Raw genomic sequence first — 26,371 nt, forward strand, 5'->3', positions numbered from 1 at the left:
GGGGCCGCCTTGGGACGGCGCGCGGCGGGCACGTCCTCGGGCGCGCGGCGGCCCGAGCAGTAAAGTCGTTTGTGCACGTAGTAGTTGTTGACGTTGTTGAAGGTGATCTCGCACTCGAAGCACGTGGCACCCTTCGGGGACCCGGCGAAGAGGCCTGCCGGCGCGCCCCCCGCGCCCTGCTGCAGCCGGCTGTGCACCAGCTCGGACATCTTGGCCAGGATCTCCGAGGCGGGGGGCGCCGCATCCGGCGCGAACACGTACTGCGGCAGGAAGAGGGCCCCGGCCAGGCCCAGCTCGCCAGGCCCTGGGCTGGAACCCGGTGTGGGGCTGGACAGCTCGGCCTTCACCCTGGCCGGAGCAGGGCTGGGAGGCGATGGTGTCCGCGAAGGGGCCTGGGGCCCTGGCTCTCTGGGGCCGGGGGCGCGGGCCGCCTCGGGCTCCTCCGCCACCTCCACCTTGATGCTCCTGGGGGCCGCCGGGGACTCGCTGCTGCCTCCATTCTGGGGGGTCACTCTGGCCTCTCCGTTGGTGGCCTCGGCCTGGGCCTTCCTGTCTCGTCCTGGAGATGCGGTGGGCGCCAGGCTCAGATCTGCTGAGGCCAGAGGGCTGTGCAGGGCCGTGTGCTGCTGGAAGGTGGCCAGATTCTCTGCAAGGAGACCGCAGGGCCCTCGCTTCAGGCCTGGGGCGGGACCTGGCTGGGCCACAGCTGGAGTGCTGGGCTGGGCAGAGGTCCAGGCTCAGATCTGCTGAGGCCAGAGGGCTGTGCAGGGCCGTGTGCTGCTGGAAGGTGGCCAGATTCTCTGCAAGGAGACCGCAGGGCCCTCGCTTCAGGCCTGGGGCGGGACCTGGCTGGGCCACAGCTGGAGTGCTGGGCTGGGCAGAGGTGGTTCAGGGCTAAGGCTGAAGTTGACCCGCCCCCTGCTTTGTTGATAAGCCCCCCCCCCCCATTCCTCAGTGGGCCCCATAGGCAGTGGTAGCCTGGCTCAGGCTGCTCACCTGGGGGGAGCTTGGCAGCTGGGTGTCCAGCCCCTGGCGAGTAGATCTCACCCTTGGACCCTGGCTGGCAGACCATGTGGTTGGTTACCAGGTGGCTGTAGAGGATGTCCCTTGTGGTGGAGATGAAGCCGCAACTGTGACAGACACCTGCGGGCCATGCTGTGGTGGTCAGGGCCCTGAGGCCTCGGCCCTGACCCCACGGACCCCAGCCCCGCCTGCCCACGTACCGCTCAGCGTATCCGTGTGCACCTTGAGGTGCCGCTCGCAGTTGGCCTTGGTGGTGAAGGCCGACAGGCAGATCAGGCACACAAAGGGACGCTCTCCTGGAACACAGGGCAGGTGAGGGCCGGTCCCCGGAGCCCAGCCTGGCCTTGGATTCCAGTGACCAGGATGGTGGGCACTGGGCCCAGGGCTCAGTCTGTGACACGGTCTGAGGGAGAAGGGTTCTTTAAACTCCTTCTTGGACCCTTGTCTCCCAGGACTCCAGCAAGGGCCCATCCCTAAGCTGACCATCCAGACAGCTGCAGGTGGGCCCCCTGCTCTGGGAGCCCTGTGGGGGGCCTTGAGGTGTGATAAGAAGAGGACACAGGCCACCACGCTGGTTTTCCTGGTACTGTGCTGTTCTGAGAGCCTGTCTGGTCTGTGGTATGGCGCTGAGGGCGCGCTGCGCTGATGAGAGGAAGTGAGGGGCATTTTAAGAAGGGGGGAGGGGGCGCTCACCGCTGTGGCTGCGCATGTGGATCTCCAGGGAGCTGGCGCTGGGGCAGCTTTTGCGGCACTGGGGGAAGGGGCAGATGCGTTCATTGGGGTAAGTCTCCTTGGGTTTCTCGTCTGCAGCAGCCGTGGTAGGGGAGCTGGCGCTCTGGCGGCTGGCACAGTAGTAGAGGAGGTGGGCTTGCAGGTTGCGCTCGCTGCGGTACCAGATGCCGCAGTCCTTGCAGGGGAAGACGTCTTCTGTGAGGGTGAGGGGAGGACACAGGCTGAGGGTGGGCATGTGGAGGCAGGGGGCATGAGGGCCTTGCTCCACTGACCCCAATGTCCTTGCAGCCTAGAGGAAACGAGGTTCCAACCCCTCCAGGTAACTTATCCCTCCTCGACTGTCCTTTGATAACTCCGGCCCTTTCCTATAGATTTCCAGGATGCTTTGGGACCCATGAGGAATTGCCCTGTGCCTGCCTCCTCAGAGCCCCCCTTCCAGTGGTGAGCCCCATATGGAGACATTGGGGCCTCGTGGGGGGAGCCCAAGGAAGCAGTGTGGACAGAGGGAGGCTGGTTGCGTATGATGTGGCTGGGGTGAGCACAGGTGTGTGGGTGGCTGCACAGGGAACCCACATGCACGGTCCCCTAGCACTCAGGCGCTAGGATAGCAGTCAAGTGAGGCTCTGGGCGGCTTTGGGGAGTGAGGCCGGAGCTGCAGAAGCTGAGAGCCCTCCTTGTCTGTTGCTTCCCCACACCTGGATGGCTCCATGGCAGTTACTGACGGAATGCTCAGATTTGCTGAGTTCACCAAATTTACCCCAAATGAACTGTGTGTAATTTTTCAGAGTTTGTGGGGTTTTGGACTGCCCAGTGTGGCTTCACCAGCTGGTGAGGATTCCTCTAACAGGTACTCAGCCAGTTCTCTGTTCCCAGTTTGCCTTTTTAGCAGGACTTTAAGGAATATTCTGTTTGTTTCTGTCCCAGATCCCTGTTCCATCTGCCCGCAGCCCCTTGGCTGAAGACAGGGAAGGGGGAGGGCTTGTTCTGCTTGGCCATGACCTTGATGTAAAACTGAGGGGCCCTGGATTCCTTAGCTGGCTCTTAAGCCCGTTCCATTTAGAGGCTGATGTGATATCTACTTTCTGCTTCTGCAAGTTAGTACTTGTTTCTCACCTGGCTTCTCCAATATTTATCCTGAGCCCACAGTCATCACAGAGGGGGTGGTCCCCCTCTCCCCAGGAGGCTGCCAGGTTTTCACTTTTGCCTCTTCTAAGGAATTTATGGGCCCATGTGTTTGGGTAAGGTGGCCTCTTCCTCCCATCTACCTGTAGTTTTTCTGGTAACTTCTGGCTCAAATCTCCTTCCTATTATGTTATTTCTGTTTTTCAAGTCCCCTTTTATTTGGGAGCCTCAGCTCTGTTCTCTCTCAGCTGAGGCCTTGAGCTGGGATCCGAGAGGCACCAGGTCGTTTGTTTCTGTATCTGCAAGGTCATTGCTGGGAACTGTGCTACTGGCTGGGGTGTGGGGACAGGGGCCATAGCCCGGAAACTTAGCTAGGATGGTCACAGACCACTGGCCACAGGCCAGGCTCGTGTGACCTGCACCAAAGCCATGAGGCTGATACTGCCCTTATCCCCAGGATGGTGGAGTTTCAAGATTGAACCCAGATCTGACTGACTCTTCCAGACCACCAGCTTAGCAGAAGCCCGTGCCCCATCACCTGTGGAAAAGCAGGATTTGGAAATGTAGCAAGATGTCCAGCCAGCCCACTGTGGTGTCTCTTAAGTGAAACGTTCCCATGAGGACGGACCCCAGGGACTCAAACCTGAGAGGAGGAAACCGAGGCCCAGCAGGGCTGAGCTGGGGCTCCCTGCACTCACCCATCAGAGCAGCCAGACAAGGCCCCAGGAGGAGGCAGGGAGGCAGGCTCTGCGGGCTGTGGGGAAGGAGACTGCCAGAGGGTTTGGGACCCTCTCTCACCCCGTGAGGCTTGCTGCTGGCCCACTTCCCCTGCCCTAGCGAGGTGGCCGCCCTGGCCCGAGCGGCTGTTACAGCCTTCCATCTCCCTCAAACCTTGGCACCCCCCACCCCGGTAGGAGACAAAGCCAGCGGACCCTGTTTGCCTACTGCCTCCTCTTAGCCCTCCATGTTCTTGCCCCCCCCATCCACCTGGGACCTTGCCTGACCAGCCCCCCACTCTGGCACGGACCCCATATCTGCCATGCATGCTCTCTGATGTCACCAGTTTCTCTTTCTCCCCTGGTCACTTCCACTGGGACATGAGCTTGTGCTGGAATTGCCCTGGTACCAGCCACGCAGGCCCAGACCCCTGACCAGCTCATCTCTGTCCCCCACCACGTGTCTCCTCTCTGCTGACTTGCTCAGTTGGACTAGCTTTGGCCAGGGTCACAGTGACCTCTGTGCTGCCAGGTCCAGTCCCCACTTCCTTGCTCTCAGTCTTGCCACAAGCTGAACACAGCAGACCCTCCCCCCCAATACTTTCACGGCAGCTCACTCTGTCCCCTGGCAGATGCCCCTCTCCCCCGACTTTGGTGTCCGGAGTGCTGTGGCTCTCTCTTTGCGGCTCTGTCTGGTTTTGACCTTGGCCCTGAGCCCCAGCTGTGACTATCAGCAGGTTCCAAGGTTCCCTTTTAGTGTCTGGCAGGCGTCTTGAGGTCAGGACGCTCAGAGTGGGGGTCTTCTCCGTCAGACTGGGTGTACTGACCAATGTCCACCTGCACGGCTACACCAGAGCCCCGTGGCCTCATGCCTGGCTTGCGTCCTTCCCCCACCTGTGGGCCCTGCTTGCCTCAGCGCTGGAGCTACCTGCTGCCTGCACCTACTTCAAGCCGTCTTTGTGTTTGACTTGCTCAACAAGGTCACACTTGTGCCAGTTTTGTAGCCCTAGAGTCTCCACCTAGCAGCCAGGGTGACTGAAACTAAATCCGATCTTCACTTCCTTGCGTAAAAGCGCTCTGGTGCAGTCCTTGCTCCAAGAAGAAATCCAGGCCCCTTGCTGGAGCCTCCCTTGGAGGAGCCCCCTGCACACTTCTGCCACCCCCATAGGGCTGCCCATGCGGCCGCTGTGTCCCATGCGGCTGCTGTGTCCCAGCCTGACACGGTGACATTGAGTCTCAGCTTAACCAATATCTCCTGAGAGCGGTGTTCTGAGCAACCCATAAGAGCAGCCCCCAGCTGGTCTTACCACGTCATCCCACCGCTCATGGGATATGCCGACGTCTGAGGTTGTCTTCCTTCTCAATAAAGCCACTGTTTGCCTCTCTGGAGTGGTGGCTCCCCCAGGGCAGGCCAGTGCCGCCACCTCAGTGACCCCAATGCCTTGAACACTGCTTGGTTCACAGTGGATGTAAAGTGATTATCTGTGAGACGAGGGAATCCTGATTCTCACAGCCACTCTCCAAGGTTCAGAGAGCCACTGGCAAGAAGTCACAGTCTTTCCTCCTCCAGGGGTGGCTTTGTCCCCTAGGAACATCTGGCCACATCTAGAGATATTTGCATTGTGGCAACTGGGAGGTAGGTGGTTGTGACATCTAGGGGGCTGAGGCCAGGGATGCTGCTTAATAGCCCACAGGGCACAGGACCATGGAACTGTCCCCACCATGGAACTGTCCGATCCCTGGTGTTAGATGCTGAGGCTGAGGAACCTGCCCTGTTTCAAGGCCAGTGCTGCTGCCGCTATCAAAACTGGCCTTGCTGCCCACCCTCTGGGGAGTGGCACAAGCCTGGTTTGGCATGGAGGGAAGGGTCAGAGCCAGGTTTGTGCCTCAAGCCTGCCTGCCTGCTGGGCCTCTTCCCACTATGTGACCCTAACCTTGGTGACCCACATCCCTGTGTTAAAGCTTGGCTCACACTGCTGCCCCATCTCCATGATACCGACACCTGCAGCCTGGCTGGGGCTGCCCCCTCAGGAGGCTTAGGGTGACCACATTGACTTCCCTTCCTGTCTCTGTTCTTCCTGCAGCCAGGAGCCCCGTGCCCGGGCACACTCACTGTTGATGACCGCCGTGGCGAGGATGGATGCCATCCCGGCCTGCTGGGGTAGCAGATGGATGTCACTGTGTATGGGGGCTGGGCTCGTGGGCTCCACTGGCTCCTTCTTCATGGGGTGGCTGGGGGTGCTGCAGTGCTCGGCCACCAGGAGCACGCTCAGGAGTCCACCTGCTGGCACCGGCCTGGTGACCCTGCACCAGAGGGCTTCATCTGGAGGGATACAGGCATCTGTGATGCTAGGGGCTGCAGCCCTGGGCACCCGCTGCTACCTGCCCCTTGATCCTCCTGTGCCTCTCTGCACTGCCTCATCTTCACTTGGGCTTTCAAGTCTGGGGTGGGGGCTGGGGTTGGTGCCTGGCCAGGTGGCTGTGGCTGTTGGTTTCGATGCATGCCACCCTGCCTCTAGGGGCGAGGCGAAGTGGTCCCCTGGGTGTAGGGCGCTCATGCCTGCTAGCTCCTTGGGCCTCCCTGTCCTGTGCCTATCCTAGTGGGAGGGCCCTGAGAGCCAGCACATTGCCCTGTTCTCCAGGAAGGGCATGATGTGTAGGACAGGTGGTGGAACAACAGGGGGGGAGGACCCTGAGTGGCGACTCGGGCCCCCCAAACCCCCGAGAAAGTGGCTGGAGGTGTGGGTCCTGGAATGGCCCCCTACCCTCTGTTGAAATCAGCCAGGTGTGGCTGTTCCTGCAGCAGCCTGTAGGGGGCAGCCTCGGCCAATAAAATCCAGACTGAGCGGGGCGGCTGGTCCGCCTACAGTGCCTACAGTCCCCAGGCTGCGCTTTCATGTGAGGAGTGGGCTGGAGAGGGGCTGCCACCCACTAGTACACGTGCTGCCGCGGTGGGTCCGTCTGAGGCTGGAGAGCCTTAGGGATCACGGCGTCCTAGACTGCCCCCAGGAAACAACCAGAGGTGAAGGCCCACCCCCTTACCCGTGAGGTCACCGTCATCCGCATGGACACTGCAAGGACCCTTGTCCTGCCCTGTGACCACACTGGGCTGGAGCCCTGCTGACCAGGCCGGGCAGTGCTAACTGGCCCTTGTCTGGGCTGGGTGCGCAAACACGTGGCTGGCTGCTTGCAGCCAACGCCAGCCCCACTGTTTTGAGTACGTTTCTTCCTGGTCTGACTGCTCTCTCTGGGTCTGTAGAGCACCCATTGGCAGGAAGAAGGGCAGGGGTCCTCTGCCTTACAAATGGAGAAACTGAGCACACAGGGGTGAAGTGCTGGCCCAGGCCCCCCTCTGCACAGGCCATCACCCCCTGGGAGGCCCCCAGGCGTGGGAAACTCTTTAGAGTGACGGCCCCGCCTGCATGGCCTCAGGATGGAGCTGCGCCTCCACTGGGGACGTGCAGCTGAGTGTGCCATGTGCTCAGGAGGTGGCTCCATGGGTGGCAGCCCCAGAACATTCTACAAACGAACCCCCATAGGGGAATGAGGTGGATTTCTGGTGTCAGTGGGTGCACAGCCATCACTGGCCTGTAGAAGTCACAAGCATGTGTCCCCACATCCTCCCCTTGGACCTCAGCCTCTCTCCACGTCTTTAACCAGGGGGCCTCCCATGGCCCTGACCCCTGAGAGCCTCACGTACTGGGAAGGCTGTGCCTTGATTTCCGCAGGAATGACCCCCCTCTCCAGGGCAGAATGGGGGGCTGTCACTACAGCCAAGTCTCTGAAGAACAAAGTGTGGGTGGGCGATTCCCGAGAGCTGTGCCCCCCCACCCCCACCCAGCCATGTGTCTGTGTCCTGGACTTTCTTCCTGTGCTGAGAGGACTGGCTGTGAGGGGACTCCTTCCTGCTCTACCTCCTTCCTCCCAGGCCTCCCCCCACCCTAGCCCTGCCACTTCTTCTAGAAGGTGTGGGAGACAAGAGGGAAGCCGCGGGGCCAGGCAAGTGCAGGGAGCGAGCCCCAGGGGTCTGAGTAAACTTTTCCCTCAGCCCCCTACCCATCTTCCAGATAGAGAAACAGGCCTCAGAAGATGAAGGGACTTCCCAAGGTCTCACAGCTAGTAAGGGGCACAGCTGGGTTTGAGCACAGTCCTGACTGCCCTGGAGCCAGTGAGACTGCATGGGGCCCTGGTCTAATGGGCACCTGTAGCCGGGCCCACTGCCCCGGCCAGCCTGGGCTTCAGGATCCCTGCCACTGCCCCTCAGTGGTCTCCCAGAGGCCCCAACAGCAGTCATTGTCCGAGTCGGGGAGAAGGAGAGAACCCCCACCCCCAGCGGCGGACGTCTTACTGGGTCCAAACTGCCTGGGTGGCTTCTTCCTAAATGATTTGACTGGGTCCTGGTTTATCTGAGTTGAGCATCTGCCTCAGACTGCAGTTCCAGGGGCCAGGACGGGATGGGTCCCTGGTCACTCAGCATGGGGTGCAGGGGTGGCCTGGCCGTACCAGGGAGCAGCTCGCCTCCCCCCACCCATGGCCCAAACAGGCTGGTTTCCCTTTAAAGGCCCAGCCCAGGGAGAGCCAAGTGACCCCACCTTCCAGAAGGCCACAGGCCAGGAGGGCAGTGCTGCAGGATACCAACCCTTCCTGTAGATCTCTGCGTTGGCTTCAGCCTCAGTCACGGCTCTGGGCAGCATCCTCAGCCAGCAGGCCTTGTCCACCAGCAGCAGGGTCAGGGCCGGGCTCTGGGGAGAGCGAGGTGGAAGGCAGTCAACAAAGGAAGGTTGCAGCACCCTGCTGCGGGGCACATGGGGGATGCCTGTGAGACTGGGGCTCTGCTGCCGCCCGGTGGGAGCTGCCAGGCTGGGCTGTGGACACTCACGGTGTGTGTGGTCATGGGCCCAGCAGCTGACAGGGAGTGTGGCATGTACCGTCCTGTGTCACAGCACCGGCCAGCAGGGCTGAGAGGGTGGCCAGCTCCCTGTCACACACTGTGCTGGAACACAGAGGTCTGTGTCTGGGCACTGGGTTCTCTTGGCAACTAAGCCCCAGAAAGGTCAAGCAACATGCCCAAGGTCACACAGCCAGCAAGTGGCAAAGACTGAGCTGCACCCAGTTCTACATTCTCTCCTGTGCCCTGCCCCAGCCTTGGTGGGGCTGCTGGCTGGGATGACACAGTCCACGTGGACACCTCCAAAATGAGCTCCGTGGGCTGAGGCCAAGATCACCCAGAGTAGATGGCATCTCCCTAGAGATGGACTGCTGTGTCCTCTCGGGCCTTGGGGTTCTCTCCTGACAGTGGGGTTCCCCTCCCTGCTGCAGGGCATGGCAGGGCCCCCTTGATCCCTGTCCACTTCCTGGACCAGCACACGCAGACCTGGGCCCAGCAGCACTCCGTCCCCACTCTGAGGCTGGCTAGGCACCAGCCCCCTCCCCGAGGGCCCTAGAGACAGATGGTGTTGTGTCGGGTCAGCCCCTGGCCCCTCCAGCCCCACTGTCCCCCCATTTCACAGATGAGGAAACTGAGGCACGGGAAGAGGAGTGCCAGCACCGCCTTGGCCATGCCATGCTCTCCCTTTGCAGCTCGGCCTGAGAGCCGGGCCCTCGCAGCGCCTGGAAGGAAGGAGCACTCAGCCCAGCCCTTAAGGCTGCTGCCTCATTTCCTGCGCCCCTGCACCCTGGCCCCCAGCCCGGCAGCAGAGGAAACGCACGTGGCCCCTGTCTCAGGGCAGCCTGGTGCTGGGAGAGGGCTGGGGTGGGACAGCCTGGGAGGTGTGGCCCACAGGCAGAAGCCTGCCTTACTCTGTGTCGGGAGGTTGGGGTGATGTCTGCTTCCTCCATGGGCCTCAGCCCCCTCCCACAGGGCTGAGTCCACCCCCACCCCCGCCCCAGTTCTGTGCTCGCTCCTCCACATGGTGGTCCCAAGCTCAGCCAACCGGGTACCCTATGGACAAGCACAGGGCAGGTCCGTGCTTGAATGTTTTCCTGTAAACATACTTGTTTTATGTTTTACACAAATAAATGACTTTTAACCAGAAATTCTGCATCAAGACCTTTAACTGAAAACCCAGCATCACCTGGAGGTGCTGCTGCCTGCATAGGACGGTTTTGTGTACTTGTGGCGAGTATGGCGGTCAGGCTGGCACTCCCCCGGTAGGAAGGCTGTGTGTTTGGCTGGGGTGGAAGGAGAAACTGGGTTGGCAAAAGTGTGTAGAGGTGTCGCTGGTGGGGTTCTGGGGCACCTCCCTGCACCAAGGCCATGCACTTTCCTGGGTTTTGCCTGTCATGCCTGGGGACTGCCTTAGCTTCTGAGCGAGGCCTCCCCTCCATAACCTCAGGCTGGGCACCACCTGGATCCCCTCTGCATCCTGGCCCCATCCACGTGGCACGTGCAGGGATCCAGTGAGATAAGGCCTGCTGGCTGGGAACTCATGGTGACAACTCATGGCAAGGGCAGGGCAGCCTGGCCAGGGGAGCCAGTGACTTCTGCATCACCTGCCTGCAGCCACGTGGCTCAGTCATGGAACAGGTGAGTGGAGATAAGCCCTGACCCCAGGAAGGGAGGTGTGCAGTCCCTGCCCCCAGCTTGGTTTCTCACCTGCAAACAGGTGATGCCCCCCAACCCCCCACGGACCTGTTGCCAGGTGGCGGGGAGGCCTGAGCCTCTGCCCGCTCTGGCCCGTCCTTGTCCTGCCACCAGCTTTCTGGGGAACCTCAGGAGAGTCACTTCCATCTCTCTGTGACTGAGCTTCCTGCCAGTGTGCTGGGAAGTAGTGATCTGTGGGAAGCTCTTTGAAAGTGCCTGCCTGGCGCGCACCCCGCACACGACACAGATGGGCTCCGGCACCCTGCTTTTGCTTTCCCTTCGGCTGCAGGAGAAGCCGGGCAGGGTGGGTCCACAGGGGCCCAGACCAGGCCAGCCTTAGCCAAATGTCAATTCTGGGTCAGTATCTCCTCCAAAGAGCCTGCACCAGGCAGGCTGGTGGCAGGTGGGCACCCCACTTATGATAGATGCCCTGAAGGTTCCCAGGGCTGCAGTGCAGGGGACAGGAGCTGCCCGCCCACTGTGGGTCCCTGTTGGCTTGGACAGAGGCTTCCACTGAGGCCACAGCTAGGGCAGTTGGGAGCAAACTCTGGGAGCAAGGCAGAGGGCAGGCCTAGCACAAAGGAGGGATGGTGGCGGCTCCCGCATCCCAGCTGTGCCCGGCCTGGTCCTGGCCCTCCCTGCAAGGCCTTCCTGAGTCTCTAATGAATATTAATGAACGGAGGAGGGTGAAAAAAATTAATCCGCCTGGTCCTCCGACGGGCGCTGCAGTAACGATATGAAATCTAATTATTCGTCCCAATATTTCTAAACCCTCAAACTGAGACTGACAGCCTCCTGGTCGGTTTAGTGCTTATCGCTCTCGGAAGCAGCGTGCTCCCAGCATGATAAAAACACGCGCGTGCGCCCGCAACTTTGCTGACGCTGCACAGCCCCTAATTTCTCTGTGGAGTTTCTGGGTGGAGAGAGAGGGCCACCGCCATGTCCCCAGCCCTGGTGCCAAGCATGGCCTGTGCCTCCCCTGACGTCACCCATCACAGTCACCCCACAGTGCTGGAGCACCTGCTTGGTGCCACCTGGGTGGGGCTGGGTGCACAGTCCTATCTGTGCAGGGCAAGGTGAGGAAGAAGAGGGGTCAGGGCCAGGAGGTCCAGGCTGTAAGACAGGCTGACTTGGAAGGGGCCTGACACCCCCACTTAGGTGAGGAAAGGCTGGGGAGGGGGGGGCCTGCCCTTGGGGTGCAGGGCCCCCACCCTGCCAGCTCCCAGGGCAGAGAGAGCACAGCCCCTCGTCCTGTGTGAACCACCGGCCCCCAACCCCGGGAGCTGCTGCTGGCGTTGGGGCCACTGGACGTTAAGTCAGGAAGCGAATTTCAGCTCCTGCTTCCCCTGGGGGGTGACACAGCCTGGGGCTGCTCGTTATTCTCTTTCCTCTGTAGTTGTCTTTTTCCCCCCATTTCTGAACAGCCCTGGAACAGAAGCCTTTTACTCCGGGGCTGAAGGTTCCCCTCTGACCCTGTCCTGCCTGTTGGCAGCGGGGGCAAGTCGGGGAGGGGCCCATTTTTAACTTCCCAACCCAGGCCCTCTGCCAAGACTGTCAGAGATGAGCGTGGTGGCCGCCTTCCCTCTCCAGGCGACCCAAGCCCCACCTGGGACCTGGCTCGGCCTGGACAGGCGTGTCCAGGTCCGCAGAGAGCCGCGGCCCCTGCCCTGCTCATTGCCCCTCGCAGTCGCCCGACCCTCCCTCCTGGCTCCCTGGCGGCCCCACCCAGCCCTGGGATAGCAGGCGGCCACTTTAAATTCTCTGGGCGGATCTGAGAACGCTCCTTGTTTCCCCCAACAAAGAGGTCAGTGTCTGGACTCTGCGTGGCGATAACCATCAGAAACCCTATCTGCACCGCATCCGCTGCCACAGCTCCATCTGAGGCTGCTCCCAGACCTCGCTGCGCATCTCACCAGGCTGTGGGAGAGACATGGGCCCATCTTGGGGTGTGGGGGCCCACTCTGGGAGGGAGACAGCCCTTCAGAAGCCCAGCAGGGCCGTCTGGGCCTCCCCCGGGTCACCGTTGGCTTGAAGTACCAGCAGCAGGTCACGGTGGGGTCAGGGCTGTGTCTGTGGCAGCTGGTGGCTCTGATGTCCCTCCCTTCGTCCGTCAGCCCCTCCTGAGCCACCCCCACTGCATTCTGCTTCCCTTCACAAAAGGCCACATCAGCCGTGTGAAGGCCACTCGGCTCCTGTGGTCTCCGCAGGCCCCACGAGGAGCCCATTTCACAGAAGGCTAGACACACAGGACTGGAACCCGGTCTGTGATATGGTCACTGCATCCCCGCAGCCATTTCGCCACTTGCTCACTCATTCACTCGCCCGCTCAGGCACCTAGCCGACACTCCCTGAGGGCCAGCTGTGTGCTGGGGCTGGGGCGCAGTGAACAGAATGTGCAGTCCCTGACCTCCCGGGGTGGACACTGCAGTGAGCGGCCAGCAGAAACCACCAGTGGAGGCTGGAGGGGGACACAACAGAGAAATGGGGACTGGCTGAGGAGGGCTGGAGGCCTGGTGGGGCCAGCGGTTGGCAGCTGAAGCCAGGGCAGGCGGCCAGGCCTGGGGTGAGGAAGGAAACTGTGTGGATATCAGGGACAGAGGACAGTAGGGGACAGGGGATGGCAGGGGACAGGGGATGGCAAGGGCAAAGATCAGGTAGTGTGACTCGAGAGAATAGCCAGGTGTCATCCTGAGCCCCCCAAAGACAGTGAGTTGCAGGAGCTGGCCCCATGAGGGTGGTGAGCACCTGGAGAGAAGGTCAAAAGTTGAAGATGGTGTGTATGTATCACGATCCTCTCGCCAGCCATCCTTTATGCTGGCTGGTCTCAGCTGCCACCTCCGTGGCCCCTGGGCCCAGGGAGGGAACCCACCAAAGGGTAGGCCTGTGCCCATGGCTGCCCTGGCTCATGGGGTGGGGTGGGCCAGGGCCTAAGATGGAGAGGCTGCTCCCAGCCCTCAGCTTTGGTCTTTTGACGTGTCTGGAGGGGACGCAGAGCCCCCTTAAGCTCTAGGTGCCTGGGGTACTATCCAAGCTCCTCCCACTGCAGGCAGGGAAACTGAGGCATGGAGAAACACAGTTCCCAGGGACCCAGCAAGGCCAGGAGCAGGCCTGGACTGACAGGTCTCCTGTCTCCCCCATCTCCCCATAGCTGCAGGGCCCCCCATGCCATCCTCCCCCTCAGCCCAGTGCCCAGTCAAGGCTAGACCTGACAGTTGCCTCCAGGGCCCAACCTGGGCTGAGCCCCAGCCAGGTGCTCACTAGCCCTGTGCAGTGGGCTAAGTGGTGGCCCCCAAAGATGTGCACCGCAGCCTATGACCTTGACTTTATTTGCAGATCTGATTAAGGCAAAGATCTGGGATGAGATCATTCTGGACTGGGATGAGCCCTAAATCTAATGACCCATGTCCCTAAAAGAGAATAGAGAGAAGCCACATGCAGACAGAGGCAGAGGCTGCAGCAACACGTCTAGAAGCCACTGAACACAGGACGGCTGGAGATGCCAGAAGCTGAGCGGCCTGGAGCAAAGTCTCCCTCAGAGACCCCAGAGGGGGCCAGCCCTTCTCACACAGAACTGTGGGAGAATAAAATTGTGCAATACACCCAGGTTGTGGTACTCAGGAGACCTTAGTGGTCAGGAGCCTCCCATTGCCAAGGCATGTTCATAGTGTGACTTGTGTCTCAGGTGGGAATGCTGAGGCTAGACAGCCAAGGGCCCTGCATAAAGCACTGGTCACATGGCTGGCACCAGGCCAAGTTTCCCCGACTCCGAGCTTGACGCCCTCAGGCTGGGGCTCATGGCCGAGGAGGGACAGGCGGGAAGCAAGATGCTGAGGCTGTCCCCTGCTGTCCCCTTTGAGCACTGGATGGCCCCAGCTGGCACTAGGGTGGGCTAGGTCTGCAGTGGTGCTCCCCAGACCCCCGCGCAGTGGGGAAGAGGACGGGAATGACGCAGATCACTCAGAAAGGTTTCAGAAGTTGGCCAAAGCAGTACAGAGCAGCATGCAGTTTGTCCCATCTGCCAAGAAGTAGTGTGCACAGCTGGGCTGGGGTGTGCTGGAAGTCACCAGAAAGTGGGCACAGGGGCTGCTTGGGGGCTGGGTGGGGAGAGACTTTCCCTGGATATTCCCTGTCCCTTTTGAATTTATTACCTATTACAGATGTCAGTGAAAACCAAAGCGGGGAGGAACCTGGCTCAGCTCCCCCAGCCTTGCCAAGAGGCCCCCGATGCCTGCCTTTGGCCCTGTGCAGCTGTGGTGCCTCCAGAAGTGATGGCCCCACCTTCAGATGAGGGAGCCTCAGGACATCATGGGTCACAGACTGGGGAGGCTGACCCAAAGTCCCCTCCCCACCGAGCCCTTGGAGAAGACTCAACCAAAGCCACATGGCAGGTTGGGGCCTGGGTGGTTCCACTTCAGCCTCTAGGGTAGGGGCTTTTCCTACTGGACGTACTGTCCTGCTTGGCAACCATGGGCCCTCTGCTAATCTCACTGATGCCTTTGTGGCCTCATGGCTGAAGTGGGTGACAACTGGACAGGCAGATGGACAGAGCCAGCATGGTCCAGGCTGGGGTGAAAGAGTTGGTCATTTTCTCATCCATCCATCTTTCCATCCACCAACTCACCCAACCACTCACCCATCCATCCATCCACCCACCCACATACCCACCGACCCATCCATCCATCCATCCATCCATCCATCCATCCACCTATCCATCCATTTATTCACCCATCCATCATCCATCTATTCATCCACCCATCCACCTATCCAGTCATCTCTCCACTCACCCACCCACCACCCGTCCATCATCAGCATTTCTTCTGTATCTGACTGTAAAATTTTGACCTTTTTTTTTTTTCTTGGGCAGCTGGCTGGTATGGGATCTGAGCCAGTGACCTTGGGGTTATAAGGCTGCACTCTAAACCCACTGAGCTAACCAGTCAGCCCATGACTGTAAATTTTGGAGCTGGCTGGGCCCTGAGGAACCTCTCCTCCAACCCCTGGTTTGGCAGCAGTGGAAGCTGCAGCTGGATCAGGGAAGGGACCTGCCCTAGGTCACACAGCAAGTCAGTGCCAGAACCGAGACTCTCAATGCCTGGCTAGGGCTCTGTGTGCTCAGTTTCCTTCCTGGGTGCTCACCTGCAATGTGTGGTGCACAGGAGACTGTGGGGTAGCCACCCTGTCCCCCACTCTTCCCTGCCTGTGAGCAGCCCCCAGCCCTGAGGAGGCCAGCGGGAAAGGGTGACCGCATCTGATCCACACCCACCCCCTCCTCCCTCTGCAAAGAGAGAAGACAGACTGCCTGGTGGCTGACAGGACAATCTGGGGCAGGAGGCGATGTCTTCCTCAGGAAAGCACGGGGGAGAGAGCTGGGACCCATCAGCCGAGGTCGATAAGGGGCCCGCTGAAATGTTAGCAAAAATATTTAGACAATAAATGAAGTATCGGAAAGGCGCACGTATCTTTAAGAAATCAATCATCTTGTACGGTGTCTGGACACTTGGCGCCGAGGCGGAGATAGCGCGTTGCTGGGGAGATAAGGGTTAATCACGGATTTAATTCTGCAGGAGATAAAGCCTGGGCCAGGGAAGAGCAGGGGAGGCTCTTCCTCCCGGGCTGCTCTGCAACAGCCTCAAAGGCTCCTCTGGCCCTCACTCCCCCACTCCCCTTGGACATTATCTGGCCGCCTGCGGAGGGTTTCCACCCTGGTGCCAGTCTCCTCAGGCTGACCTGAGCCACTGGACAGGACAAAACCCCTGGAGAGGAGGGAGGTGGAGAGGGAGGGGATATTGGTGGCTGGGCGAGGCTGGGGCAAGGAGTGGCAGGTTGGGGCCAAGGCCAGGCTTCCAGTGGCACCCCCCTCAACCCTGTGTTGAAGAGCCTGCGGGGGTCTCTGGTGGATGGGCAGAGGTGGCTTCCAATTCTCACTCTGCTATTTGATCCTGGTGACTTGGGCAAGTCACTTAACCTCTCAGAGCCTCAGTTTTTTCATCTGTAAAATGGGACAGTGGTACTGCCTCATAGGGTTGGGGGGAGGAAATGAAGGGCCCTGCGTAAGGAGGGCGTGTGGAGCTTGTCTGCAATGTACACGTGGCTATCCTGGATGGGTCTGACCGACCCCAGCAGGGAGCAGAGGAGACAGGTGCAGAACACACCAAGACTCCCAGTCCCGGCTCTCAGACACTCTTGCTTGTGTTCCTGGTCACTACGTATGGGTTTTCTTGGCGCTTTCAGAGTTCAGAGATGACAGCCTTGGAGCTCCCGGCCCACCCACTCATTTCTCCTTCCAACCATTAAATGCCTCCCAGTGCCCCTACATCCCAGAAGAGTCAACTGCCCTTTGCACGCTTCCAGCGATGGGGAGCTCACTCTCTGCAGTACCCACTCTAAACACCACTGCTTCCTTCCCACAGTGGAGCTGAAATCTGGCTCCTTGCATGGAGCCCAAACCTGCCACCCTGGAGCTTCCACTGTTAACCATGGCGCAAGACTGTTGTCCCTCCTATGCCAGGCCCTGTGTCAAGCACCACTGGCAGATTATCATGCAATTGCCCAGCTGCTCTGGCAGGCTGGTGTGCCGTCTGCTTCCCCCTTCACAGACAAGCTTGCAGCTCTGCCCACCCTCTCCTTTGCAGGGAGGTTGGCAGGTCTGCAGGCTCAGGTCTAAAGGAAGCTTCAGGCCCCTCCCGTGTCCTGCCAAGGTCCCCAGAGCTGAGGAAATGGTAGCTCAGAGTGGGCGGGGGCCTGCCTGGGGATACACAGTGAGGAAATGGCCTGATGGCAGGAGACCCCATGATCTGGACCCTGCACAATGGGGACGGCCTGGCCGTTGGCCTGGACCAGCCTCCTGCTGACTTGCTGGGCAGCCTGGGACAAGCGTCTGCCCCTCTCAGCTGACCCCTCATCTGTGAAAGACCATGTGGGGGGCCCGGCAGGGGTACAACTCCAAGAGGCTTTTCCAACATCCAGAGGCCTGGCCTCAACACAGAGATTCTGACTCAACACAACCATACAGCCCAGATTTTATTGCATATGCAGGATGGAACGGGGCTGTGAGCGCTGGGTCCCAGGGTCTGCAGCTGAGCTTCTGCCTGCTGTGTGCCACCAGTCCCATGCATGCTGCTGTGAGCTAAGCTCCTGCCGCTGTGTGTTCAAGGCTGAGAAATGGGGGCTCTAACTGCCAGGTGTGCTGGCCTGTAGCCCTGTCCTCGCCTGTTTAGGGTGTGGATATGGAGACCCAGCATTGTGTGGTACCAGCCAGCCAGTGCGTACCCTGGATCAAACCATGCCTGAATGCCATGTCAGGAAACAAAAGGCCCAGGCCATGGCTACGCCTGCACACTGGGGGCACCTGAGCCTGGGCTTGAGGGGACTGACCCGGGTGCTGCTTAGCCTCCTAGGTGTGTGCCACCAGGGCTGGGGGGCACCTGCGGGACACGTGTGTGCATGAGCCCCTCCCGCTCCCATCATGCTGTGTGCTGCCCCGCTGCTGCCTGAGGCTGCTCATTAGTTTTCTGTACCTCCACGCCCTTTCGTAACTAAAATGTATTGAAAAAAAAAGCCTGTGTATGTGCTGCGAGAGGAAACCAGACCGACTTGCCATAAATAGAAGGTAGCCTCGGAAAGAAATCCAAGACAAACACCAGAGCGGGGTCTGTGTCCGCAGAAGGGTCTGCCCTTGGAAGGCTGTGCCCAGGCGGGGGCTGCTCTGTGACAAAGGAGATCAGCAAGTGTGGGGAGCCGTGAAGACCGTGGCACCAATGATGCTCTGTTCTGTCATCAGAAGGACCCACAGAGATAGAAATGGGATGACTCTTTCGCCCCCTGCTGCAGCCATACTGAGCACCTGAAAAACCTGTCTCCCTAGCCACAGGCCTCCCCAGCAACGGGTCTCCCCAGCCATGGGCCAACCCAGACATTGGCCTCCACAGCCATGGGCCAACCCACCCATGGGCCAACCTAGCCATTGGCCTCTCCAGCCATTGGCCTCCCCAGTCATGGGCCAACTCAGCCACAGGCCAGCTCAGCCACAGGCCAACTTAGCCATTGGCCTCCCCAGCCATGGGCCAATGCAGCCATTGGCCTCCCTAGCCATGGGCCAACCCAGCCATTGGCCTTCCCAGTTATGGGCCAACCCAGCCACTGGCCAACCCACCCATGGGCCAACCCAGCCATTGGCCTCTCCAGCCATTGGCCTCCCCAGTCATGGGCCAACTCAGCCACAGGCCAGCTCAGCCACAGGCCAACTTAGCCATTGGCCTCCCCAGCCATGGGCCAATGCAGCCATTGGCCTCCCCAGCCATGGGCCAATGCAGCCATTGGCCTCGCCAGCCATGGGCCAACCCAGGTATAGTGGACTGAATTATGTCCCCCTAAAACTCACTGAAGCTTGAATTGTGTCCCCCAAGTTTATGTATTAGAATCTCAGCCCCCACTGTGACTGTTAAGAGGGTGGGAAATCCTATTATGGTAACTGAAAGGTAGAGCCTTAAATAGGTGATTGGATTGTAGGACCATGCAGTAGTGAATGGATTAAAAACAGTGGTCAAGGGTATGGTCCTTAGGGCTTTAAAAGAAGAGGAGAATCTGTCTTTCATGCTCTCCCTGCTTCTACCATCTTGCAATGTGAGATCCCTGGGTTACTGTCACCACCACCAGATGGACTTTGGACTTCCCACCTCACAAACTATAAGCAATAAATTTCATTTTCTTTATAAATCACTCAATTCCAAGTATTTTGTTTTAAGCAACCCAAAATGGCCTAATACACCAGCCATTGGCCTCCCCAGTCACAGGCCAATCCAGCCACAGTCCAACCTAGCCATTGGCCTCCCCAGCCACAGTCCAATCTAGCCATTGGCCTCCCCAGTCAGGGGCCAACCCAGCCATGGGCCAACCCAGCCACAGTCCAACCTAGCCATTGGCCTCCCCAGCCACAGTCCAACCTAGCCATTGGCCTCCCCAGCCACAGTCCAACCTAGCCATTGGCCTCCCCAGCCACAGTCCAACCTAGCCATTGGCCTCCCCAGCCACAGTCCAACCTAGCCATTGGCCTCCCCAGCCACAGTCCAACCTAGCCATTGGCCTCCCCAGCCACAGTCCAACCTAGCCATTGGCCTCCCCAGCCACAGTCCAACCTAGCCATTGGCCTCCCCAGCCACAGTCCAACCTAGCCATTGGCCTCCCCAGCCACAGTCCAACCTAGCCATTGGCCTCCCCAGCCACAGTCCAACCTAGCCATTGGCCTCCCCAGCCACAGTCCAACCTAGCCATTGGCCTCCCCAGCCACAGTCCAACCTAGCCATTGGCCTCCCCAGCCACAGTCCAACCTAGCCATTGGCCTCCCCAGCCACAGTCCAACCTAGCCATTGGCCTCCCCAGCCACAGTCCAACCTAGCCATTGGCCTCCCCAGCCACAGTCCAACCTAGCCATTGGCCTCCCCAGCCACAGTCCAATCTAGCCATGGGCCAACCCAGCCACAGTCCAATCTAGCCATTGGCCTCCCCAGCCACAGGCCAACCCAGCCGTTGGCCTCCGCACTGTCCCCAACACCACGAGGGCCAGCCCCTCACTCTGCTCTATGTTGCTTCCACCCCATGAACACCTTCCCTTTTCTGCCCCAACTCTGACTCATCCGTTAAGGTCCGACTTAAAGAACCCCTTCTCCAGGAAGCCCTCCCTGAGGTGCCAAAGGCCCCACACCACCTCCTCCAGGAAGCTGTCCTGGGGCCTCAGTTAATTACTCCCTACCCTCTGGGTCCCAACATCTCAGCCCGTGTCTCCTAACAGGTTCCACGCAAAATGGCCACGCAAAATGGCTGACCCAGGTGTGGCTCAGGGGGCTGAAGTGGCCTGTGTCCTGGACTGGATGCTACCCTGTGTCTGGTGGGCGGGTTGGGGCTGGGGCTCCTTACCAGCTCTGCCTGCCCGGGGGATGCGGCTTTGGTCTGGATACTCCCGTGGAATGGGCCCCAGGACAGGCCCTCGGCGAGGCTGAGCCGGGCCCGTGCGCGCCTCTGCCCGTCCTGCAGCACCAGCTCCAGCTCGTCTGCAGAGAGAGACATTGTAGGTGGGGGGCATGCCCGGCCGGGCACCGCCCAGCCCACCTCCTGAGGGGCCCAGGCCACCTCCAGCAGCACCCCCGTCCCCTAGTGGGGCTGAGCAAAGAGGGAGGCCCTGTGAGATGATGACTGGCTCTTGGGCTCTGGGGGCCAAGTCAGCCCCTATGGCAAGAGCTTCTCTGGGGCTTGGTGGGCCTCAGAGACACAGTGCCAACAGCGCCTGTGGCCAGGCCTGAGCGGTGGCCGTGAGCCCCTGTGAGTCCTTCTCACCGGGCTGGGCTGCAGGGCTGGATGGCGTTGGAACCCGGCCATACTGCACGTGACCCATGTGACCCGTGCAGTGGGCCAAATGGTGGCTCCAAAAGAAATTCCCAGCTGCAATCTGTAAATGTGCCTTATTTGGAAAAAGGGTCTTTTGCAAATGAAATTAAGGATCTTGAGATGATACCTGGATTATCAGGTGGTCCCTAGATCCAAGTGTCTTAATAACAGTAAAGAGAAATAACAGTAAAGAGAGATTCACAGGAGAAGCCACATGAAGTCAGAGGCAAAGACTGGAGTGATGCAGCCACTGGGAGCTAGAGAGGCAGGAGGGAGCCTCCCAGAGCCTTTGGGGGGAGCACGGCCCTTGCAACCTGGGCCTTACCTGCCCTGCTTGATTGAGCCTCAGCCTCTTCCGTGAGGGCAGCGGCCCCTCCCCCAAGGGTGGGCCCCCCTGGCCACACACCCTCTGCCTGGGAAGGCTGGGCCACCTGTGCCTTGCCTTCTGCCAAGGCTGCCAGACCACCAGGGCCTCACGTGGCCTGGCCTGGTCCCCTGGCTGGAGCCCTATTGGCGGCCCCACTTCCTGGAGCCTGATGGGCCAGGCTGTGGCCTTAATAGGCCTGATTATCAGATAACTGAGCGCCTAATGGTAGCGATAGCACGTAAATACGCCAGGAAACCCTGCTAAAACGTTTTCACTGGGTCTTTGTCTTCCCCGGGGCAGATAAGATGGCAATGAACCAAGACTGAGAGGCCGAGGAGGCCCTGGCCCTTATCAGCCCTGAGGAGGGGAAGAGCCAGGGCTGGGGGCACCACAGAAAGAGGCCCCGTCACTCCATGGCTGCCCACGAGGGCCACATCCTCTGCCAGCACATCCAGATGCAGGGTCCTGCTCCTTCCCTGCCCCTGCAGGGCTTGGCACTGAGCAGGTGACCAGCAAGCTGGGTCCCATCATCAGGGACAGGGATGGGGCAGGCCAGCACCACAAGGCCCTAGGGGGACATGCAGTTACCTGTTCCTAAGAAGTTTATCCCTTGTGAACATGAGGAAACAGGGACCCCGAGAGGCCACACAGCAGGCAGCGGGTGCCAGGATCTAACCTGGGTGCTGCTCCAGAGCCCCTCCCCCATCACTATCATGGTGACCAGGGTCCTGGTCCCTCGCGTCCTGGGTGTGTCTGCGTCTCTGGTCACCTGGCTGGCCCTCAGGGGTGGGTGTGGTAATTAAAGAAGAGGCTTCCCAAAAGGAGCTTGCTGCGTGCTCCCTGGTCCATCTGTTTGTCCGGCCATCCGATGGTCCTAGCTCCCTATGGACTGAGCCTGAGAACTGCCCACCTCCCCCATCCCCACCACCCAGGCGGTCAGGCCAAGGGGAAGCATCTAGAATATCACCTGGACTGTCAGAGATGCTCTGAGCTACTTGGGATGGGGGACTGCACTTGGGCCTCTGTCCTCCTGCAGGGGCTGTGGGGGTGCGCAGAGGACCTCTCCTTGAGCAGCCCCTGTGGGCACACCTGGACCCACAGGTGGAAAAGACAGGTCACGTTAAGCGGCCATGACCCCTGCTTTCCTGTCCGTGTCCAGCAAGTGCACTCTCAGGCCCACTCCCAGGCCCTGTGACACAAGCCCTCATCAGGAGCCTCTGCTGTAACTGAGATGATGCCTTTCTCCTGAGGCTGATACCCACCCTTCCACAGGGAGGAGGGACTCAGGCTCTGAGTTTCCCCACCTGTGGACTGAATGCCCCCCAGACTTGGGGACACAGTGGGAAGGAGGTTGCTGGCCCGGGTCACCCCGCATGCTAGAAGAGGAGTCATGGGCAGTCCCAGGTTGCCCCCCACACAGACCTGTGGCATCCACACCTGTCCCGCCTGCCACACCTGTGGGGTGCTGAGGCCCCTCTCCCAGCAGCCCGGGCTCTAGCTTGTCTCAACCCTCCTGGGGAAGGAAAGGGGGCTGTGCTTGCACCCCACCTGGCCCACTCGTGCACTACAGGCAAGTGGCCCTGCTCCCTAATCGGAGCTGGAGTGCTGTGGGCCGAACCTCCCAGATAAGAGCGTGGCTGCTGCTTCCCATGGCAGCTGCTCCGTCTTCTGGGTATCACGCGTCACCAGAGAGGGCTGGCTCCTGATAAAGGCAGCTGTTCCACATGCCTGGGGGCAGAACCCACCACTCAGGGCATGCCAGGGGCTGGTGGAGGCCTGGGAAAGGTGAGAGGACAGGGGCCTCCAGGGAGCCCAGGGAGTGGAGGAGCATGGGGCTGGGGACAAGGCAGTGGTCACCACGACAATCCATCTCCCTGGTCCAGGGTCCAGGTCGGCCATCTCTGAGGGTCTGTGCATTAGAAAGGGTGCCTCCTGGGGGTGGATGAGGGCTATGGCAGGTGCTTGGATTGGTAAAAGGAGCATGGCTAAACCAGCCCAGCTCACCCCAGGGCCCTTGTGCAGGGCACAACCTTTGCAACTGTCTGCAGCAGCCCAGGTGATGTTCAGCCTCCACAATAGGTTCAAACAATCTATTTCCAGCTCACAATTCTGGCCCCAGCCCCTCGCCAGGCAAAAACAGGGTGAAACAGGTGTTATAGTCCAGTTAGCAGCTAACAGAGACCCTCTCCCAACCAGAAGTGAAATTGCACTGGAAAAGTGCGTGTGGGTGAGGCCACCAACTCCTGATACACTGGGTGCTTCATGAGGGCTCAGTTCAAAGCTGACAATGAATGAAAGTATCAATGAGAGAGGGCAACGGGCCCCGGAGGATAGGGTGACACCGAGCTGGCATGGGAGCCAGTAGAGAGAGCACTGGGCAGAAAGAAAGTTATTTTTCTAAACAGCCTCTAAGATAGCTGGAGAACGCAGACAGTGGTGGCCGTGGACACAGTCAGCCCCCAACCCTGGCTCTTCCCCAACCACACCGACAGGAAATGTGGGGCCTAGTGAGGCTAAGGAGTGCCCACGCCACTCTGGGAACTCAGGCTGGAGGACGGACTGGGACCCAGACCTCTGGACTCAGTGCTTGCACCCGGGCCAGGGACGACAGACGCACAGCCTGTACCCTGGGTGTTCCGGGAAACTCAGGAGGTGGCCAGGCACCCATGGGCACACACAGTTCCGATGGTGGGTCAGGCAGGGTGGGCTTCCAGGTGGAGGTGTCCTCCTTCCCTAGCAGTCTCCTGTGACCAGTCTCTGCTTCCTCCTCCCCAGCTCCAGAGCAGAGCAGGGCTGGAATAGCCCAGCACAGAGACACGTCACCTGCAGCCAGGTCCTGGCCAAATGTCCCCTCAGCTGGAAAATGGGGATAATGCCTCTTGTCTCCAAGAACTCCAGTTCACTGAGCCTTAGCTAAGCCTGGCACAGTTTGCAGGGATTCTTCCTAATGTACACAGGGAGAGAGGAGACTGAGGCTCAGAGAGGTTCAGCAACCAGCCCAGGGGTACACAGCGGGTAGATGGGATTTGAACCAGAGCCCCTAGCCATGCTCACAGCCTGAGCCTTGGCGCCCTTTTCTAGGTGGGAGGGAGTGGCTGACTCTTCCTGCTGTCACCTCAGTTTCCCATCTGCAGCCTGGTCCTCTCTGAAGGAGGGGGCAGGCCCCATGCTGCCTAAATGGGCCCCCCACCGGGATCGGGGCCATCACTACAAGCTCAGCACTGGGACAAGGACTAATTTATTCAGGCAAATAACACTGCAAACGTTATTTCCAGAACAAATACGCAGTGCCAGGATTCAATTTCTCCCCCCAAGCATTTGCGAGAAACCAAATGAGAAATTTCAGGTTTTGCATATTTATATGATTTAAATGTCTACTTAGGTCTCAAAACCCTCCGGTGATATCCTGTGGGGACTGGTGGAGTGGGGGGAGGCAGAAAAAGGAGGCAGAGCTGAGTGTTGCCAGCCCCAGGCTGGGCTCAGGACCCGACTGAGGGGTGGCTGGTGGATTGGGTTGCAGTCCAGGGCCCTCTGGAGTGCCTTGGGCAGGATACCCGGGAATGGAATCAACAGGCCTAAGGCCACGGCCTGCCTCTGCCTTGCTTGCCAGTGGTTGTGTGCATGCCCTCTCTGAGCCTCAGTTTACCCATCTCTCAAAGGGGATGCTAGCATGACATGCCCCGTGATGGGCTCATGGCTGTGAGGTTAAAGTGGGGGGTGTCCACCTGTGTGGCCAGCACTGTTCTCTCTCCCCTCGCTAGCCAGGTGGGCTAAGGAGCTGCACCTGGTGGGCGTCCGAGGACTGGGGCCCCATCCAGGGCTGCCCTGAGCTGCTGGGTCCTCACGCTTGGCCTCAATCCCCTGGGCTCCAGGTCCACTCCCAAGGCCCTGGAGGCCTCCCTCAACACGTGGATGAAAGTCCCCAGCCCTGGCAACAAGCCTGTGAGGCAGGGTCTACTTTCACCAGCCCATGCTGTAGGCCAAGAAAGCTCAAGCAACTTGCTTGAGGTCACACAGGAGGGAGGACAGCCACTCGGCCAAGACCAGACCTGAGCTCCTTTCTGACTGAGGATCCAGGGCTCTAACCTGGGCCGTCAGGCTCCTGAGTCCACTATGCTCAGCCACCTGGCCTCCGCAGGCCTCAGTTTCCCTGCCTGAGCAATGGCCCCAGCAGGCTGGCTGGCAGCTCAGACTTGGGGAGGCAGGTGAAGGGGGTATCCTGAAGGTGGCTCCTCCACAAAGGGGTCAGACTCCATTTGTGTTAATGACTGGTGGCCTCCTTGGCACAAAGCGGGGTCAGCACCTGTGCCCACTTATCTCATTAGCCCTATCCCTCCATGGGCCCCGCCCTGGGGCTCCCTCAGAGCTGGGCCTGGCCCTATCTAAGGGATCATGCTGTTCGCCTTTGATAAAAGTCACAAAAAAGGGGGGGGAAAAAGAGCAAGTGGGAGGAAAGGAAAACCCCAGGCTGCCCAGGTTCTAGAAGTCTCCGTGGGCATTGGCACAGAACAGGGCAGGTTGGGAGGCTGGTGCACAGACTGTGCAGGCCCTGAGAATGTACAAACATGGAAACTAAGGCCCAGAGAGGCCAGTGACTCCCACAACGTCACACAGCAGATCAGGGTGGCTGTGGTCAGTGGGGCAAGCTGGGGCTGGGGCAGGGTGAGCCAGCCCCTCTGTCCTCCTTGGCCCAGTGTGGGGCATAGTACAGGCTCTCCTGTGACGATGTGTCGCTGTGTGTGGACAAGTTTACTCATGACACTTGCTGGGCTCTACTACACTCACCCCACGGGACCACTCACAGCCTGAAATGTCGGGGGGGCTGTGCCCATTCTACGGAGGGTGGAGTGACTTGCCCAAGGTCACTGGCTCTCCAGTCCAGCCCTTTCCTCCCCCTCCTTGACCATCCTGACTGAAAAGCCAGTGATCTGGGTGGCAGTTGAGGTCCTAGGGAGAGACAACAGGAGAGGGCCAGGGAGGCTGAGTGTCTCCTCCTCCTGCCCGGTACGGCCACCACCAACCAGGGTCCAGCTGTCCTCCCTACAGCTTCAGCAGCTAACCCCGGCCCTGCCCTGCCAGGCCTGAGCTGCCCTGGACTATGAGTAGAGTCTGACTCCTACTAACTAGCCCAACTGCTGGGAATGACGTGTGAACCTCCACCAGCCCCATGGGCTCTAGAACTGGCTTTGTTTCCTGCCACTGCCATGTCCCAGCCGGACAGGTCACTTCCCTCCCAGCCCCTGGTTTTCTCTTGTGTGAAACAGGGCATCACAGCCTCTCCCTCACAGGTGGCTGTGGGGTGAGACCACACAGTGGACAAGGTGCATAGGGGACAAGGCCCGGCACACAGAGGGCGCTCAGGTAACGTGGGAGAGCCGGGTGCGGGGTGCCGCAGCAGCAGTGGGGCCAGCTGAGCTGCAGTCCTGCATGACCTCAGCCTGGTTTTTG

At 59.9% G+C, this 26,371-nt stretch overlaps 1 protein-coding gene across 1 annotated transcript in view; it reads right to left on the minus strand.

Annotated features, from left to right (window-relative positions):
- Positions 1-26,371, minus strand: part of ZFPM1 (zinc finger protein, FOG family member 1) — a 51,165-nt gene that overhangs the window by 724 nt on the left and 24,070 nt on the right. Inside the window, exons 5-11 of the mRNA XM_008565885.1 lie at positions 20,089-20,222; positions 8,233-8,335; positions 5,707-5,916; positions 1,717-1,950; positions 1,224-1,319; positions 997-1,143; positions 17-646 (exon numbers count right to left, since the gene is read on the minus strand). Of these exons, the coding sequence (XP_008564107.1) occupies positions 17-646; positions 997-1,143; positions 1,224-1,319; positions 1,717-1,950; positions 5,707-5,916; positions 8,233-8,335; positions 20,089-20,222 (1,554 nt within the window). The remainder of the gene's footprint in view (positions 1-16; positions 647-996; positions 1,144-1,223; positions 1,320-1,716; positions 1,951-5,706; positions 5,917-8,232; positions 8,336-20,088; positions 20,223-26,371) is intronic.

Source organism: Galeopterus variegatus, unplaced genomic scaffold (genome assembly GCF_000696425.1).
Source record: "Galeopterus variegatus unplaced genomic scaffold, G_variegatus-3.0.2 Scaffold210, whole genome shotgun sequence".
In the NCBI taxonomy this organism is placed as follows: Eukaryota; Metazoa; Chordata; class Mammalia; order Dermoptera; family Cynocephalidae; genus Galeopterus; species Galeopterus variegatus.